General features: G+C 41.1%; 1 protein-coding gene across 14 annotated transcripts; it reads left to right on the forward strand.

The window, feature by feature from the left end:
* The first annotated feature begins 566 nt into the window (after positions 1-566).
* LOC111883097 (uncharacterized) lies at positions 567-16,061 on the forward strand. 14 transcript variants are annotated; one of them, XM_052770727.1, is made up of 7 exons: positions 567-872; positions 1,040-1,162; positions 1,280-1,436; positions 1,512-5,548; positions 6,084-6,150; positions 6,443-8,348; positions 13,853-16,061. In XM_052770727.1, the coding sequence occupies exons 6-7, from the start codon at positions 7,163-7,165 to the stop codon at positions 13,885-13,887; spliced, it is 1,221 nt and encodes a 406-aa protein (XP_052626687.1). In that variant the 5' UTR covers positions 567-872; positions 1,040-1,162; positions 1,280-1,436; positions 1,512-5,548; positions 6,084-6,150; positions 6,443-7,162; the 3' UTR covers positions 13,888-16,061. The 14 variants fall into 14 exon arrangements, 10 of the variants coding, with proteins under 10 accessions (XP_052626687.1, XP_052626695.1, XP_052626693.1 ...); XM_052770735.1 differs by having other exon boundaries at positions 7,177-8,348; XM_052770733.1 differs by lacking the exon at positions 6,084-6,150 and having other exon boundaries at positions 1,512-2,341; positions 2,449-2,555.
* The last annotated feature ends 1,668 nt before the right edge of the window (positions 16,062-17,729 follow it).

Below are 17,729 nucleotides of genomic sequence, written 5' to 3' on the forward strand. Positions count from 1 at the left end.
TTTAAGATTTCAAACCATATAAAAACTAGATCGGACCGTAAGATTTGATATATATATATATATATATATATATATATATATATATATATATATATATATATATATATATATATATATATATTATGTAATTGTATTTTATTGTATTATATATTAATTTTTATACCCAAATTTTTAATATTTTCTTTCGTGTAATGCAGTGTCTCTCAAAATCGTTTCCACTTGCCCTAAACCTAATCCCGAAGACTCAAAATCGCAAAGGAAGTCACGAGGGTGTTTGAGAATACTTTTTAAATGACTTTTGCCTTTTAACTTTTCTAAAAAGTTAAAAAAATGTTTGGAAGATGAAAAAGTTCTTTTCAAAATAACTTTTTGTAAAGAAGAAAAAAGTGAGTTTTTAAAAGTCATGAAAGTGTGACTTTTTGTAACTTTTGAACTTTTAAAGCTAAATCACACTCAAAAGTCAAAAAATACTACCCAAATACTTTTTAAAAACAATTTTTGGCTTTTCCACTTTTAATAAAAGAACTTTTAAAGAACTTTTGAGCTTAAAATTAATCCCAAACAGCCCCCACGTCCCCAGCTCCTGCTTCCTCTTCCAGCTGTGGTTGTTCTTCAGACTCAAAATCGTGACTGGACTGGGTTTTTCTTCAGCCTCCAGCTCCACTTCCAAACATAGCTAAGCTCTGACATCAACTTATCGTTTTCAGCTTCCAAACATAGCTAAGCTCCGACGGCTTAGGCTCCATCTCATACACGTCTTGTTGAAGATAAAGGAGGACAAAACTGGATATCGAGAAATAAAGTTCATATTTCCAGGAGGTGGAACAAAGTTCATACATGGCGCAAAGCAGTACTTGGATCAAATCTCTAAGGTTTTCTATCTTCAATTATTGTAGATCACAAATTAAGTATATATGCCTTTGGTTCAATCTTTTTACCAAATGTATAGATGGTTCCTGATATTCCCCTTTCAGTTGTTTTTAGGTTTTCTTAGTATTTAGTATTTACTGATATTAATTGTCTCTTTACCTTTTGTTAGTTTCTGTTTAAGATGGAATTTTGCTTCTGGAGGTGAAGAGGATGTCAAGGGCAGGAGGATACTTTGTGTGGGCAACACAACCTGTTTATAAACATGAAGATAAGCTTCAAGAACAATGGAAAGGTGAAATGACAATATGAAATCTCTATTTACAAAATTCAATAATGTTTATATATTATATAGAGATATTGGTTGTACATGTCATCATCATTGTTGAATAATGTAGTAAATAAAATACAGAAATGGAGGATCTTACTGGACGCATATGTTGGGAACTGATAGCAAAAGGATATATTACCACATGGCACAAGCCTCTCAATAACACCTGTTACTTTACACATAATCAAAACACACAACCTCCAATATGTGAAGAAAAAGATGAGCATGATAATGTTTGGTGAGTCCTTTTTTATTATTATTATCATCATCATTAATATTATGTTCAAGTGTTTTACAATGTTGTATCATGTAGGTATGTCCCACTGAAGGCATGCATAACTAAATTACCTAAAAATGGTTATGAGGGTAATGTTACAGAGTGGCCAGCACGCCTTCATCATCCACCAGAGGGGGGGGATTCAAAGTATAAAAATGGATGCTTTTGTATCCAGAAATGAGTTCAACACCAAAGATAAGTGTGTCTTTCTTCATCTTGAACCAAAAAATGAGTTCAACACCAAAGATGCATTCTTTTTTCCTATTGATTCCAGAAATAAACACCAAATATGCGTTCTTTGCAACCCATTAATCGATACCTTTTGATTTTGAATTTCTCTCCTAGTTCGATTTTGTTTTGCAACGCATAAATCGACACCATAAGGTTGTTATTTATTAATCTTCAAAGCTAGAAAATTCCTCTTTAATAGGAATTATTGGTTCACATGGTTTGGCGGGAAGGCTGATGAACCGGGATGCAAAGTGAATGGGGGTTTATGGTGATGTCAGACGATGTGATTTGTTACAGGTTTTCTGATGTAGAAATTGTCATGGAATGCGTGAATCAATCAATCAAATCTTGTGAATCTCATATTTGATACAGATGAAGAAAATCAAATCCCCTGATTCTTCGTGTGTTTCATGATCCTCAAATCAGTCAACATCCCTTTGTTGACATGGCTTTAATGAGTTTATCTCAGGTTGCAGTTTGAATAGGATGAGGATTGACATTAATTTCTTGGATCAACATCATCAGGGTTGTTGAATAACCACATGGTTCTTCATCTCTTACAAGGACATATATGTTATTGATGCTTTCAACTTGAAATTAGTCCAGAGAATAACAAGTTTGATCTTCCTTATAAAGTACTGTTTCATTTCACTAGAAAATGATTTTGTTGGTTGTGAGTCTTTTACCTTTTCTATAACTGAGAAGTTTGATCAGTATATGATTCCTTTGTTTTGTTTGTAAGGTAGTTTTGATGGCAACTCCATGAAGGTAGCCGAGTTACTGTTCAACAATGGGTTCAAAGAGGGTTATGCTATCTGAGGTGGAGTTAGAGGCAACATCGGGTGGCTGGTATCATTCACTTTTTTCTTCATGCTTCATATTTCAGTCATTGGTTTTTTAGAGCAAAGATTCTGAAGAAAATAAAGACTTGGTTTCATCCACGAAAAAGAAAGAAATTGTAGTTTGGATTAAAGCTTAACCAAGTATAAATAGCCTTTGAAACGAACCAATAATTATAAATTCTTCTAGGGGTACCAATTATAAAACCAAATGCTATCTACCTTTTTTTTTTAATTTCATAACTTTTGTGAAGGAATTTTCTGAGTAAATTAGTCATGTGGACTTATTCTAACAATGAGGTTCCTTCACAAAAGTTATGAAATTAAAAAAAATATGATCTAACTGATTAGGGGGTTTGTAAAAGAGGTTGCACTTTCTTCAATAATCCTGAGTTGTAATGTTGGCTATCAATGCCCAATTTTCTGAAGAAAAAAAAAGGTTAGCCCTTCGTCTATCTATATGACAATTTGTAGTTACTTTAAAAGGAAATTGGTGTTCTTAAATTGAGAGAACTTTTCTGCTGTTTTTGCAACTTCTCTGAGTTACTTTAGCACTGCTTGAAATCTTTCAAAAGGGATTCCATTAAAGAGAATTGCATGGCTCTTGAGGTTGTAGGCAATTTAGCTTCTTTACTAGTACTATATTAACTCCCATGGCACTTAAGAATACTGACTTTTTTGATGTTTTAAGTTTTGCCACAAAAGTTTCAAACATTTTGCCACTTTTGGTCCCTCCTAAGTATTTCTAAGTTTTGCCCAAAAAAGTTTCAACACTTTGTCACTTTTGGTCTCTCCTCAATTTTTTACCTTTAGAGATTGATCACCTGTTTTTTAATATTTGCCACTTTAAGTCCCTTTGACCATTTTCACATTCATTTTGTCCCTTTTTTCACTTAGGAATAATCACTTTTTTGATGTTTTAAGTTTTGCCACAAAAGTTTCAACATTTTGCCACTTTTGGTCTCTCCTTAACTTTTTTAAAGTTTTGCCCATAAAAGTTTTAATACTTTTCCACTTTTGGTCCCTCCTCAACTTTTTACCTTTAGAGGTTGGTCACATTTCTTTTAATATTTTCCACTTTAAGTCCTTTTGACCATTTTGACCTTCCTTTTGTTTCTTTTCCATCTACCAATTTGTATTTCCATTTTGGGATTCATATTGTCACCGTCGTCATTTGTGAATAAAGCAAGACGCATATCAACAATAACGGGTTCAATAAGCGTACAAGAACAACTACAATACTTTATATTAAATGGGCCACATAAAGATAGACCGAAAAGGCCCATAATGTTCAGAAACCTAAGAGGCAGGCGAGAGCGTGTAGGGCAAGAAAGTTTTTGATTTCATCCATACTCTCAGACTCCAAGCCATCGGCGGTGCTCTTTTCGCCACCACTAGTCGCTGCCGTACTAGTCTACTCGTTGTTTGTAAGCTGTTCGATTTCTTGGATCACTGATTAGGGTAATGACGATGTACGTTTATATTGATTTGACAGCACAGAGTCTTCTAGTCGCAACAAGCATGAAAATGAACATCGACATCGACGAAGCATGGGAAATCTTTCGAACGCTTCCAGACAAATCACAGATTAGGTTCAAAGTCCTCTAAAAACAATGCAACCTTTGATCGACAACTTTCTCCGCCATATCATGATTATCTCGAATTAATGATAACTACTTAATGGGTGATGAAAACATTGATGGATGTATCTGTGTCGATTAGAGGTGGCAATGAGTCAACCTGGGTTGGGTTCGGGTTCAACCCATTTATTAATCGGGTTGAAAATTTCAACCCTACCTAACTTGTTTATTTAAATGGGTTGATATTTCCAACCTAACCTATTAAATAAATCCGTTAAATTTGGGTTTGACCCATTTAAAAAAATAAAAATAAATAATTTAACTAAAGATTACACAACTTAAATTAGCTATAGACTTAAATAAAATTTCAAAGTATGACAAAAGTACAATCATAATTCACACATACAAAGAAATTGTTCAACTAACATTAAAGATATGTAATCTTTAAGTGATTTTCTAGAGTGGTTAGTGTTGGTGCCAAGAAAAAAGGTAGGAATTGGGATTTCATTTTTTCAAAACATAAATAATAATACAAACATTGTAATTTATAAACTAATATTTAGATTAATACATGATAATATTTGAATAATTATTAAATCTAATATAAATTAAAGTTAAATGGGTTGGTCGGTTGAAAACAGGTTGATAATTTTTACCCGACCCAACCTGTTTAATTAAATGGGTTAGACGAGTTGACTTATTTAACATAAATGGGTAGAAAATCTCAACCTAACCTGCCAATTTTTGGTTGGGTTGGTGGGTTGGGTTAATTTTTGCCAGATAATGACATTTCCCCCCTACAGAGGCCAATCATGGATTTTCCTCCATCAATTTTACAACTTAGGGTTATAATGGTAATTGGTAGCGCTAATGGCTTGTTGGTATTGTGTGGATTTCTTCCCGACTCTAATCCCCGAACTCAAATTGTTGCTCTCTCGAATCCTCTTATTAGAAAATCGTTTATTGTTGCTGTGCATAAGCCACTTATCCATAAACATGTTAGTTTTGGGGTTTGTCATGTTGTAACAGCTCGGAATCGCAGGTATTGTTAAATTATGTTTTTGGGGTGAGTTAAGAGGGGACTCGGCGAGTTGGAGCCTAGACTCGCCGAGTAGGATCGCAGACTTGGTCGCGGGTTCGCGACTGGACTCGACGAGTCCGATATGGACTCGGCGAGTCTACGCTGTTTAGCGAAAACCCTAACCGCTCAGGTTTGGGTCGTATATAATGCACTTATAGGCCGTCATTGTCTGTCTTTAGTCGACTGAGAAGAACCCTAAACGGATGTGAGCATCTAGAGCAAGATTGGAGGATATTAGGGCTTGAAGAAATTGTTGTGCAAGGAGGAGAAGGGTTTTGGCTAAAGGAACAGCAAGGGAATTCGAGTTCTCCGGTTTGGAGACACAGAGAGGGCATATTCCAGGTAATATTTCGGATTCCTTTCTGTTATGTTGATGTGTGCATGGATTTAGGGTTTATGGAACCCATTTGGTGATTAGATGAATTAGTGCCTTGTTACCCAACGACTATAATCTTGTATTAGGACCTTTAGAGGTCCAGAAGGTCCCATGCTTGTGTATTTCGGGATGAGACTTATCTCAGGAAGCCGTTTGATCGACTGCATGGCGTGAACTCGCCGAGTCCGATGAACAGACTCGGCGAGTAGCTTGGAGATTTACTGAAACTCGTCGAGCTGTTCTTCAGACTCGGCGAGTGGAGTCGGGGTGGCCCCGCGATTCTTCCAGGAGTAACTCGTCGGGTCAAGGAGGATACTCGACGAGTAGGTAGGGACTCTTAGAGAGTTGGAGAACGTCTAGACTCGCCGAGTCGCCATGGCACTCGCCGAGTCCGGTCGAGTTGACCGTTGACCGTTGACCAGAGTGGACCTAAGTCTGACTTCTTAGGGATAGTCATACTTAGAAGATATAAGTGTTAATGAGAGATATGTGATGTTATAGGAAGGTTGTAGCTCGTCGGATTGTGCACGAGTGATTTCAGGAGTTGCTAGCTTTCAGCATTTACGAGGTGAGTCTTCTCACTACACTGTACCCGGAAGGGTTTGACTTTGTGACCGGAAGGTCAGGTATGATATGTGATATGTATGTTATATGTGGTAAGTTATTTGTTATATGTGTGCTATGTATGTTATGTGGGCCGGAAGGCAATATGTTATGGGCCGGAAGGCGATTATGTTGTGGGCCGGAAGGCGTTGTATTGAGGACCGGAAGGTCAGGGCCTGGAAAGGCGTATGTGCGTAAGTGTATATTGGGGGACTCACTAAGCATTTATGCTTACAGTGGTTATGTATGTGTTTCAGGTACTAGCGAGGACCGTGGGAAGGCGCCGGCGAGATCGATACACACTGAAGATTGTTTTTATGATCTTGGGATTTAGACTATTTGTATCTGATATAATACTTAAAATTATTTATGCCTTGTTTTGAATGGAAATACCTTATTTTTAAAAATGAAAAATTTGTTTGAAAATTTGAGTTGTTACAATTGGTATCAGAGCCTTGGTTTGAGGGATTCGGGTGCACCTTCGGGAGTAACTGAACTCAAACCGAGGATTTGAGGAAAACTTTTTAAATAAAGGCATAAACTTTTGTAAATGGTTTTGTGGTAAGCACGAAAGAAGCAGTGTGTACGATCAGTCAGCGCCCGAACGGTAAAGATCCCCAAAATACCTTACAATGTTATATGATATAAATTGTTATGCATGCTAGAAGACTAGGTATTCATGATAGGACTAGAGTGGCCTAATTTGTGATGCCTTAGTCTAGGGAAGTTTGCTGATATGAGATGCTTTGCTAGTATGCGGGTAGATAGTGCATATCAGAAGTAGAGTACTCACTATCCGGGGTTTGGGGAGGAAGACTTGGGATGAATGCTGATGCGGTGTGGTCGGTAGTATTGGGCCCGTACTACCGAAGACACCGGGTCAGTGGGAGACCCAAGTAAGAATCCCTGGATATCGGAGACTGAGTAGGGTTGCGTTATCGAGTGCGATTACACTTGATGGAGTCTCTGATAGTTTTATGTTGTATTTCAGAGACATCATGGTTAGACCACGCCACGGAGCGAGTACGAGCGGTGTGAGTGACGAGGATATTCGTCAGATGATTCACGAGGAGGTGGCGGCGGCGATCCGGGCTGAGATCCCGGAGATGTTTGGGTCTATTAAGACCACCCTGATGGAGACATTCGATGAGCGGTACGCCGCGTTGACTGAGGCTGCAACCTCTGCAGCTACCGCAGCTGTGGCCGCTGCTAGGCCACAGGGGGGTGACTCGTTGCTGTTCCGAGAGTTCAGCAACACGAAGCCACCGGAGTTCGATGGGACGCAGGATCCGATTGCGGCGATGAGGTGGATCGCGGACATAGAGGGGTGCTTCTACACTTGTTCATGCCCAGAGCACCTGAGGGTACGGTTCGCTTTGAACCAGCTCCGTCTGGGAGCGAAGGACTGGTGGAAGTTCGTGACGGCGAACTTCACTTTGGCAGAGACTACAACGGTGACATGGGAGGGGTTTACTGCCATGTTCAGGGATGAGTACGTTCCCCCGGTGGAGCGGGAACGATTGGTTCAGGAGTTCTTAACCCTCAAGCAGGGTACAGATTCGGTGGCGGCGATCACGCAGAAGTTTCATGAGAGGGCGATGTTTTGCCCTGAGCTGGTGTCCACCGAGCAGGCTCGGAGGAGCAGGTACTTGGGTGTCTTGAGGAGGGATATCCGGGAGTTTGTGGCGAACTCCACCTATCATACTTTTACGGAGCTTCAGGCGAATGCCAGGAAGCGTGAGATCGAGTTGGAGACTCAGGCCAGGGAGGAGGCCAAGTCTCAACAGGCAGACCGGCGGCCGGCTCAGTCTCAGCCAGCAGCCAAGCGGATCAAGTCCGCCGATTCGAGGGCGGGAGGTCCGAAGAGCCGCACTTGCGGAAAGTGCGGAAAGGGTCACGATGGGGCGTGTCGAGCCGGTGCTTGCTACAAGTGCGGCAAGGAGGGGCACATTGCTAGGGAGTGCCCCAAGGGGTTTATGGTTTGCTTTCATTGCAACCAGACCGGCCATCGGAAGGCCGAGTGTCCGCAGCTTCGTCAGGGATCTGCACCTATTGCCAGGACTACTGAGGCTCGACCGGTGAAGGTCGAGGCCCCGAGGGCTCGTGGGAGAGCCTTTCAGCTGACTGCGGAGGAGGTCCGCGTTGCGCCCGATGTCGTGGCAGGTATGTTGTAATTCATGTATTTATTTTAATGTCGAAATGTTGTGCTTATGTTATTATATGCGTAGGTACTTTCCTTGTGAACTCTGTGCCTGCCTTAGTGTTATTTGACTCGGGTGTGAGTAGGTCCTTTGTGTCCTTAGCCTTTAGTCAGCATATCAGCGCTAGTCGTGAGTCGTTGGGTCGACCTTTGAGAGTTTCTATAGCTGACGAGAAAGTGATTTGTGCCACGGAGGTTCTTCGGGGATGCGTGCTAGAGATTTTCGGGGTCGAATTCCCGATTGACCTGATTCCTATTGCGATGGGTGATGTCTGTGTCATCGTAGGCATGGACTGGTTGAGCCGATTCAGTGCTGTCATCGACTGTGAGCGTCAATTGGTGACCATACGAGACCATAGTGGGGGAGTTCTTTCGGTGTACGGCGAGGGTACCCGTTCGGGATCAGCTTTCTGTTCGGCCGCTAGGGCGAGGCAGTGTCTACAGCAGGGCTGTATGGGTTTTGTGGCGTATGTGATGGATACGCGGGAGGCTTCCGAGAGACCGAAGTCAGTTGAGGAGGTCCCTGTGGTGCGTGAGTTTTCAGATGTTTTTCCCGAGGAGCTGCCGGGAGTACCTCCTGTGAGGCAAGTAGAGTTTGGTATCGATCTGGTTCCGGGAGCCGCACCTATTGCTAAGGTGCCTTATCATCTTGCACCTCCAGAGATGCAAGAGTTGTCCTCGCAGCTCCAGGAGTTGCTGGGGAAGGGATTCATTCGGCCGAGTAGCTCGCCGTGGGGAGCACCTATCCTGTTCGTCAAGAAGAAGGATGGTTCACACCGGATGTGCATTGATTACCGGGAGTTGAACAAGTTGACGGTCAAGAACCGTTACCCGTTACCGAGGATCGATGATTTATTCGATCAGTTGCAGGAAGCATCTTGGTTTTCCAAGATCGATCTGAGGTCAGGGTACCATCAGGTGAGAGTGCGGGATGAGGATGTCCAGAAGACAGCGTTTAGGACGCGATATGGGCATTATGAGTTTGTGGTGATGCCTTTCGGGCTCACCAATGCCCCGGCTGTGTTCATGGATCTCATGAACAGGGTATGCAGATCGATGTTGGATCGATCAGTGATTGTATTTATCGACGACATTCTGGTGTATTCTAGATCTAGAGAGCAGCATGAGGAGCATTTGAGGGAGGTCCTTGAGGTATTGAGGTCGGAGAAGCTTTATGCAAAGTTCTCCAAATGTGACTTCTGGTTGCGGGAGGTCCAATTCCTAGGACATGTGGTTAATCAGAAAGGGATATTGGTCGATCCGGCCAAGGTTGAGGCAGTGATGAGTTGGGAGGTGCCGAAGTCACCCTCTGAGATCAGGAGTTTCCTTGGGTTGGTACGGTATTATCGGAGATTCATCAAGGATTTCTCCAAGATCGCAGTGCCACTCACCAGATTGACCCAGAAGGGTGTTGCATTCTCATGGGGGCCCGAGCAGCAGACCTCCTTTGAGACACTTTGCCAGAGGTTGTGCGAAGCCCCGGTATTAGTGATGGGTTTTGAGCATTCTAACACTTCCTAAGTGTACATGCAACCCTAATAACCTTGGATCTATGTTTGTCTAATTATCATGCAAAGTTGAATTCCAAGGTTATATTCCTATCTAGCATACTTGGGGAACAATTTTAACTTGAATCATAGATAGAATAACTTACCTTGTTGTTGCTTGTGTTCCTTGAAACCTTGTGAGCCTAGCACCCCAAGTGTGATGCCTCAAATGCTTCACACAACACCAAATGCTCTTGGAAAAACTCTTGAGATAATACACACTTCTCAAAATCGGCCAAGCCCTCTAGTTTCTTAGTGTTCAACTTGTGTAGCCAATTTTGTGGAGAATGGGTCTCTTATATAGTGTTGACACATCTAGGGTTACACCATGTAAACCCTAATGTGTCATGACTCTTCATTTCCATGACCCATGGGTTTGTAACTCCCATGGAGCATCCATGGAGCATCCTATGGGTAGAACCCAACTTGATAATCCATGGAGCCTCTTAGCCCACTATATAAGATATAGATGATTTACATAATCAACCCATATATTTAATTAGTTATCCTTTGACCACTTAATTAATTCCAAATTAATTCTTTGATCAACTAATCAAATAATATTATTAATATATTAGAACTTATAATATATTAATAATCTCCAAGTGTTATTTCTCTCATTTAGTCTATCCAATTGCATGGTGCCATGCAACCCAAATGGACCATGCCGGGTCGGGTCAAGTACAAGCCCGAAATAGTTATGGACTTAGACACCTTATCCAACAATTAGCTCTCCCAGAAGGGATGGAAGATTTTGTGGTATATTGCGACGCATCGATTTCGGGACTGGGTGCAGTGTTGATGTAGAGGGGTCATGTGATATCTTATGCGTCGAGGCAGCTGAAGCCTCATGAGGCGAGATATCCCACGCATGATTTAGAGTTGGGGGCAGTAGTGTTCGCTCTCAAGATTTGGCGTCACTACTTGTATGGGGTTCGATGTACAATATACACGGACCATAAGAGTTTGAAGTATTTGATGGATCAGCCCAACCTAAATATGCATCAGAGGAGGTGGTTGGATGTGGTCAAGGATTATGATTGTGAGATCCTGTACCACCCAGGCAAGGCTAATGTGGTAGCCGATGCATTGAGCCGCAGGGCGGAGAGCACTCCATTGCGAGACGTATGCTTGAGACTGACTGTGATGACTCCAGTGTTGGATGCTATTCGTGGGGCACAGGCCGAGGCTGTGCTACCAGAGATGCAGAAGAAGGAGCGGGTTGTGGGACTAATTTCAGAGTTCGTTAAGGATGGACGAGGGCTTATGACGTTTCAGGGTCGGATTTGGGTACCGTTCGTGGGCGGTACGCGTATTACTTTGATGGAAGAGGCTCATAGATCGAAATTCTCGATCCATCCTGGTGCTACGAAGATGTATCTGGATTTGAGGAAAGATTAGTGGTGGCCCTGTATGAAGAGGGACGTAGCATGGTTCGTTGAGAGGTGCTTGACCTGCCGTAGGGTTAAGGCCGAGCACCAGAGACCGCATGGCAAGCTACAGCCATTGGAGATCCCCGAGTGGAAGTGGGAACATATCACTATGGATTTCATCACCAAATTTCCGAGGACTGCTAGGGGAGTTGACGCAATTTGGGTGATTGTGGATAGGTTGACGAAGAGTGCACATTTCCTTGCCATCAGCGAGAGTTCTTCAGCGGAGAAGTTGGCAGAGATATATGTGAGAGAAGTGGTATCTCGGCATGGAGTGCCGATCTCGATTGTTTCAGACCGTGATGTGCGCTTCACTTCCAGGTTCTGGAAGAAATTCCATGAGGAGCTGGTTACTAAATTGCATTTTAGTACCGCGTACCATCCCCAGACAGACGGTCAGAGCGAGCGGACGATTCAGACGTTGGAGGACATGCTCCGGGCGTGTGTGTTAGACTTCGGGGGTAGTTGGGATGCGTATTTACCATTGGCAGAGTTTTCCTACAACAACAGCCATCATTCGAGCATTGGTATGCCACCTTTTGAGCTGTTGTATGGTAGGAGATGTCGGACCCCCATTTGCTGGGGAGAGGTGGGACAGAGAGTGATGGGCAGCACGGAGATCGTGCTTCAGACGACAGAGCAGATTCAGCAAGTTAGGCAGAGGTTATTGACTGCCCAGAGCCGACAGAAGAGTTATGCAGACAGGCGCCGATCCGAGCTTGAATTTCAGGTCGGCGACTTCGTTCTCCTGAAGGTCTCTCCTTGGAAAGGAGTGATTCGATTCAGGAAGAGGGGCAAGTTGGGGCCCCGGTATATTGGGCCATTTCGTGTGATCGCAAGGGTAGGCTAGGTAGCCTATCGGTTGGAGTTGCCAGCGGAGTTGGGACAGATCCACGACACTTTTCATGTGTCGCAATTGAGGAAGTGCATAGCCGATGAGTCGGCAGTGGTTCCATTGGAGGATATTCAGGTGGATGCGAGCCTGAATTATGCCGAGAGACCAGTGGCCATCAGGGATCGGAAGATCAAGGTTCTGAGGAACAAGGAAGTACCTCTGGTGTTGGTTCAGTGGCAACACCGTAAGGGGTCGGAAATGACTTGGGAGCCGGAACGTGAGATGCGGGAGCAACATCCAAAACTATTTGCAGAGTGAGACTTCGAGGGCGAAGTCTAATCCAAGTGGGGGAGAGTTGTAACAGCCCGGAATCGCAGGTATTGTTAAATTATGTTTTTAGGGTGAGTTAAGAGGGGACTCGGCGAGTTGGAGCCTAGACTCGCCGAGTAGGATCGCAGACTTGGTCGCGGGTTCGCGACTGGACTCGACGAGTCCGATATGGACTCGGCGAGTCTACGCTGTTTAGCGAAAACCCTAACCGCTCAGGTTTGGGTCGTATATAATGCACTTATAGGCCGTCATTGTCTGTCTTTAGTCGACTGAGAAGAACCCTAAACGGATGTGAGCATCTAGAGCAAGATTGGAGGATATTAGGGCTTGAAGAAATTGTTGTGCAAGGAGGAGAAGGGTTTTGGCTAAAGGAACAGCAAGGGAATTCGAGTTCTGCGGTTTGGAGACACAGAGAGGGCATATTCCAGGTAATATTTCGGATTCCTTTCTGTTATGTTGATGTGTGCATGGATTTAGGGTTTATGGAACCCATTTGGTGATTAGATGAATTAGTGCCTTGTTACCCAACGACTATAATCTTGTATTAGGACCTTTAGAGGTCCAGAAGGTCCCATGCTTGTGTATTTCGGGACAAGACTTATCTCAGGAAGCAGTTTGATCGACTGCATGGCGTGGACTCGCCGAGTCTGATGAACAGACTCGGCGAGTAGCTTGGAGATTTACTGAAACTCGTCGAGCTGTTCTTCAGACTCGGCGAGTGGAGTCGGGGTGGCCCCGCGATTCTTCCAGGAGTAACTCGTCGGGTCAAGGAGGATACTCGACGAGTAGGTAGGGACTCTTAGAGAGTTGGAGAACGTCTAGACTCGCCGAGTCGCCATGGCACTCGCCGAGTCCGGTCGAGTTGACCGTTGACCGTTGACCAGAGTGGACCTAAGTCTGACTTCTTAGGGATAGTCATACTTAGAAGATATAAGTGTTAATGAGAGATATGTGATGTTATAGGAAGGTTGTAGCTCGTCGGATTGTGCACGAGTGATTTCAGGAGTTGCTAGCTTTCAGCATTTACGAGGTGAGTCTTCTCACTACACTGTACCCGGAAGGGTTTGACTTTGTGACCGGAAGGTCAGGTATGATATGTGATATGTATGCTATATGTGGTAAGTTATTTGTTATATGTGTGCTATGTATGTTATGTGGGCCGGAAGGCAATATGTTATGGGCCGGAAGGCGATTATGTTGTGGGCCGGAAGGCGTTGTATTGAGGACCGGAAGGTCAGCGCCTGGAAAGGCGTATGTGCGTAAGTGTATATTGGGGGACTCACTAAGCATTTATGCTTACAGTGGTTATGTATGTGTTTCAGGTACTAGCGAGGACCGTGGGAAGGTGCCGGCGTGATCGATACACACTGAAGATTGTTTTTATGATCTTGGGATTTAGACTATTTGTATCTGATATAATACTTAAAATTATTTATGCCTTGTTTTGAATGGAAATACCTTATTTTTAAAAATGAAAAATTTGTTTGAAAATTTGAGTTGTTACACATGTCACTAAGGAACCTAAGATTATAAGAATCTAAGGATCTAATAATCAAGTTATGATTTACAAGTTAACCTTAAGAATTGGATAACACTACCCACCAATCTTTCAATTGAAGGATTTATAGGTTCATGGTACAACCTTGTGGTTACCAATAATACTATCTACTGACTTTCGTTTTCTAAATAAATTCATTGTAATCGGATTATCTAATTTGATATGACCAATGAAACTTTTCAAGTGATATGACTCCCTTATCATTTAGCAAGCGGTTATTTATGAATTTTTAAGACAAATGGCTCTCTTGCCCTGCTTCAACCTAGCAATGAATGCGAGGAAACTCTATGGATGATAGAGCATGACATTGAAATATTAATCACGCGACTTTATACCATACAGACTAAACATTGTATATCAGACTTTAAGATGATAGTTGTTCCTATAGTGACATTGATACCTGATGATGATGAGTAGTCTCAGTTTGATGCTTATGAACCACTTGAAACAAAAAACAGTGTCCTTGCGATTTTTGGATTTACAATGGACTTCAAATTGAATTCTTATATGAAAACACACCAAAGTGAGAAATTGGTGTAAACGTACCATCCATCACACGCCTGCTCCAAACTGCAATGTGGTCATTTTTTAAATAAGTGGTGGTACATTAAGAACAATCAAACAGTGTGTTTGCATGTAAGAATTCAGTTTGAAGTCCACAGCAAATCCAAAAATCACAAGAACACTCTTTTTTGTTTCAAGTGGTTCATAAACAACAAGCTCAAACTGCTCATCATCATCACCAGGTATTAGTGTCATTATAGGAACATCATTTATCCTAAAGCCTGATATATATTACAATGTTCAGTCCGTATGGTATAGAGCTGTGTGACTAATATTTCAATGCCATGCTCCATCATCCATAAAGTTTCTTCATTTTCATTTTTAGGTTGAAGCAGGGAAAGAGACTTATTTACCTTAAAGATTCGTAAATAACCGTTTGCTAAATGATGAGGGAATCCTATCACTTGAAAAGTTTCATTGATCACATTAAATGAGATAATCTGATTACAATGAATTTATCTAGAAAGCAAAAGCCAATAGATAAAGCCATTTAGAAATCCTTCAATGGGGATATTTGGTGGGAAGTGTTTTCCAATTCCCCAAGCTTAACGTGTAAACCATAACTTGATTATTAGATCCTGTGATTGCTATGATCTTAGGTTTTCCTTAGTGACGGGACAAACCCTAAAACTAACATACTTATGGAAAGGTGGCTTAGGCACAACAATAACAAACGATTTTCTAATAAGAGGATTCAAGAGAGCAATAACCTGAGTTGGGGGATTAGAGTCAGAAAGAAATCCACACAATCTCAACAAGCCATTAACGATACCAATTACCGTTATACTTTTAAGTTGTAAAGTTGATAGGAGAAAAATCCACGACTAACCTCTCTAGAGGGAAAGTGTCATTACCGACATAGGAAAATCCATCAAACATTTATCATTCGATACAATCAGGATAGGACGGAGAAAGCTATTGATCACAGATCACATTGTTTTTAGGAGGACCGAACCTAATTCGTGCTTTGCCTAGAAGCCTTTGAAAGGCTGAAGCCACACACCCAACAAAAGTGGGGACAAGTACCAAAGTATGTTGTTATTAAGTGATAACATACATGTGACTATGAATAATGTAGTGTGTTAGACCTTGACCGATGTCAATGGGACAAAGCTTTAAACCTTTTGTCCCCCATAGAAAGAGATGTGACATACATGAATGGCTTTATACTCACATCTATTGTTTGCTTTGATAAAAAAAATTTAATTTTTATTATTTTTTCTTTTTTTATGTCTCACGTGCAGAAACTAGTTTGAACAAGTTAAATGAAGGTGTACACAGTAGGTTAGTGTTATAGGTGTTGAAATCTATGTTTTTGGTTACATTTTGGATGGTTTAAGAATGAAATGTACAATTTGAATTTGGTACAAAAGATTGATATCCTATCATGGAACTGTGAATTCGTGATACTTTCTAGTTGGTTAACCATGTTTATATATATATATATATATATATATATATATATATATATATATATATGTATATATATATATATATATATATATATATATATATATATATATATATATATATTAACTGATTTGCTGTGATTTTTTATTTTGTTTTTTTCTTTTATCTGATTTCATAGATGCTTGAGAGCTCGTCTTTCTTCACTTCCTTCAAAATTGTTGCACTCCGTTCATTTGCAACCATCACAAGAAAAGAAAGTAAAATGTTGTAGAAAGAAATGAAATTGAAAGAATAGTGGCATGACATATTTGGGTAGATTGTTCAAAGTAAAGTGCCTTAACATGAAAAAGATTAAAATAAAATGTTGTACAAAGAAATGAAAGTAGGATGCTGTTACAAGTAAATAAACCCAAGTATCTTGTCATTTCTTGCATTTAGCCTTAAAACTATAACCGTTTGTATAATTTCATTACTTAAGAAGCATTATGTAGTTATGGAAATCAAGTAGGATCAAGCCAAATGACCATGTAGGAAAGGTTTCATACACATAACATATATAACAATGACATAAATGCAATGCTTTTAAAATTATGCCATTAAAATAATAATGATATAATCTTAGCATGGTTGTTTTGTAAGTTTTGAAATGATCACAGTTTACATGTGGACTAGCAGCACTTTTAGGCCTAAATACGTTTGGATTGCTTTCAGAAGTAGCTTCAACATCTCTCATTGCACCCTCATTTTCAACATTGTTATGATAGCTTACACAGTTGCAACCATCATAATATATTCTAAATCCAAAGCATTCATGTGACAACCCGAAATTTCCATTCTGAACAAACCATTTGAAGCCAATAGAAGTAGAACAGTTACAGTGAAAACTCAGATTTCGAGTATAAGTTTGGCAGTTTTCAGGATTTTACACTTAAGGAGATATTAGGAGAGTGGATGCACTAGGGTTTTGTGCAACATTGTTATTCCAATACTCTAGGACATTAGAATTCGTTTCAGGAATAAAAATAATTTCTGCCAAAATATCTCAGGACTATAAATAGAATTTTGAACCAAATTGGTTCATTAGTTGAATTCCAATTAGAGAAAAGCCAAAATTCTCTCTCACGGATCTTCGGTTTTTTATCCCAAATTGTGAGTAACTCTTTCTAGTAGTGTTAGAAAGCTTTAAATGCGTTCATAACATAGATTACATAGCTAAATCATCCGATTTAGGAGTTTACTCCCCAAGGTGTTCTTGGGCGGTAAACTCCCGAAACCAAGCCTAGATTGTCCCCCGTGATATACTACTGCCTTGGACTTGTATAGGAGTGTATTAGGGACATAAAATCAACCAAGAATCACCCAAGTTTGGGAGTTCACGGCCCAAGAATATCTTAGGCCGTAAACTCCAAAAAGAATGCTCAAAATGGTGCTTTTAAGGCACCCAAGGCTTAGACTTTATTTTAGACATGTACCCTAAAGTGTTTAAAGCCTAGAAAACATAAGGAATCACAAGTGTTGAGAAGTTTACGGCCAAGACAAGTTCTTGGGCTGTAAACCCCTATAAAGGGGTCAAATGACACCCTAACTCCTCCCTTATGCCTAGAACCCAACATAGATCATAACCTTGAAATGTTAGAGACTTGAAAACACCATAAACATCCTCCCAA

Source organism: Lactuca sativa, chromosome 4 (genome assembly GCF_002870075.4).
Source record: "Lactuca sativa cultivar Salinas chromosome 4, Lsat_Salinas_v11, whole genome shotgun sequence".
Taxonomy (NCBI): Eukaryota; Viridiplantae; Streptophyta; class Magnoliopsida; order Asterales; family Asteraceae; genus Lactuca; species Lactuca sativa.